This window comes from Pinus tabuliformis, chromosome 8, assembly GCF_031772625.1.
Source record: "Pinus tabuliformis cultivar Carrire ecotype Pingquan chromosome 8, CPIR1, whole genome shotgun sequence".
NCBI lineage: Eukaryota > Viridiplantae > Streptophyta > Pinopsida > Pinales > Pinaceae > Pinus > Pinus tabuliformis.
The window spans coordinates 1463959292-1463961460 of NC_142294.1; the positions used below are offsets into that span (position 1 = coordinate 1463959292).

The window sequence follows — 2169 nt, forward strand, 5'->3', positions numbered from 1 at the left end:
ACACAACAGATAAACAAACTAACCTAAAGTCACCTTCTTGCTATACCCTATAGAGCCTATATTCATTATTAATCACATGCTTATACATACATAAAAACAACCACAATACCTTAATATTTAATATCTTTTTAACTACAAAATAATAGACTCTTCCTCTAATCCCATTACTCTTAAAAAAACACATTATCCCAAACATAAGATATACTAAAAAATAATAAAATTTAATTAATTAATTAAAATATGTACATACCTATTAAAAAAAACTCTCAAATTTTTGCTTTATTAAACTTTTACATTTACAAGTTATTATAATATTAAAAAAATGAATATAAATATATATTTATATTTATACCATGTTATATAAAATTCTATTAAAATAAATCTCTATCTTTACCACATCTAATGTGTATCTACGGAATCAATCACCACAATAAAACAATAGTAACCGTGGCATGTGTAGTTTTCGATGGCTACAAAACCCAGCACGGGTTGATCGCGTGACTTGATATAAAGTGGATTTAAACGTAAACAAAACATTGCATATATTTCATAGTAGAATTACAATTTAATTAATATTTTTTTTCTTTTTTAAACTTGGAAATAAATTTAGGAGGAGATTGTGATTTTTTATAATCCCGTCCCTGTGTGGCAGGAGCTACACCTCCGCATCATTGAACATCAATTCCGATATCCACATCGTGTCTTATCGAGTATGTAGCTTATACCATATGACCGCCATATGACCGTAGGCCATACTTCTTGAACAATGTGAAACGCTAGATGGTTCTCGAGAAATGATACATAATTACATTAGATGATTCTGGATGGATAAGCTCAAATAACAATAATAAGGCAAAGTGAGAATTGACATGTTGCTTTCGGAATGGTCTGGAGCTTACACCTGTATCCTGCGAGAATTTGAGAACCCTCTGGAACCTGCCTTATGGAGTCCACTAGACTGTTCTTCCTTGTCTTATAAAAATAGAAACTAACATCTCTTCTGTATAATCCGAGATCGATCTTGAAATCGAAACACTGAAATCAGAGTGTTGTATTTCTGTATTCATTCCAATCGCATATATTGCAGTAATTCATTACTAGTTGAAAATGTCGATAATTCCCAGCTTTTTCGGCAGGAGATCATTCGATCCCTTCTCTTTGGAAGTATGGGATCCTTTCCAAGCATTCACGGATCTGGCCACAGGGGGGCCATCCGGGCAATTTGTAAAGGAAACTTCTGCCGTAGCCAATACTCAGATCGACTGGAAGGAAACGCCAGAGGCGCACATTTTCAAAGCTGATCTTCCAGGTTTGAAGAAGGAAGAGGTGAAAATAGAATTGGAAGAGGGCCAAAGAGTTCTGCAGATAAGCGGTGAGCGCAGCAAAGAAGAAGAGCACAAGAATGACAAATGGCACCGCATTGAGCGATCGCGTGGAAAATTCCTTCGACGTTTCCGGCTGCCGGAGAATGTGAAGGTGGAAGAGATAAAGGCGAACATGGAAAACGGGGTGCTGACAGTGACAGTGCCGAAGCAGCCTGAACCCCAACCTCCGCAACCCAAAGCCATCGAGATCTCTGGCTGACCTCTCACGCCGTAGAGGAAGGTTACATAATGTGTAGATGTGTGTAGGAAGCGGTTCTCCGTCATCCCAGTTGTTCCATCGATTACAATGTGCTTGTATGTGTTGTATGTCCTTTAATAAAAGGAGACGCAGGTTCAGGCTTTTAACTGTGATGTCTAAAAGGTTTTCATTTTTGAACTCGCATGTTCAGAGCTTTTTTCTTTTCAGCGTAAACTCGCATGTTCAGAGCTATCAAACAATATAGAGGATAAAACACCCGCAGTGTGATCATATTAATAGAGTTTTGTAAATTTTCATGTTTCCACGGGCTTCTCTATTTCGAGCGATGGCTAATGAAAAGAACTCTATGTTTCATATGTATTCCTACAAATTGATAGCCAATGAGAAGAACTCTATATAATGATTGTGGAAAGAAATTTTACAATACTCGAGTTTTATATTTAAATCATTCTAAAATGTGTTTTGTTTTTCCAAATGTATATGATCTAAAATTTGTGCTCTCTCTAATAAAAACATATTTCACTTGAGTTTTATGGGCACTTTTTAATTTTATGATCACTTTTTATCTAGGTAGGTGTAAGAAGC

The 2169-nt window shown here is 35.9% G+C and overlaps 1 protein-coding gene across 1 annotated transcript; it reads left to right on the top strand.

Moving 5' to 3' along the window:
- Positions 1-939: 939 nt before the first annotated feature.
- Positions 940-1730, top strand: LOC149241332 (17.8 kDa class I heat shock protein-like). Its single transcript, XM_089367498.1, has one exon. The coding sequence runs from the start codon at positions 1108-1110 to the stop codon at positions 1582-1584; it is 477 nt and encodes a 158-aa protein (XP_089223624.1). The 5' UTR covers positions 940-1107; the 3' UTR covers positions 1585-1730.
- The last annotated feature ends 439 nt before the right edge of the window (positions 1731-2169 follow it).

What these genes read in the sequence shown, in the direction of transcription:
- LOC149241332 (XM_089367498.1), top strand. Translation starts at nt 1,108, where the DNA reads ATGTCGATAATTCCCAGCTTTTTCGGCAGGAGATCATTCGATCCCTTC.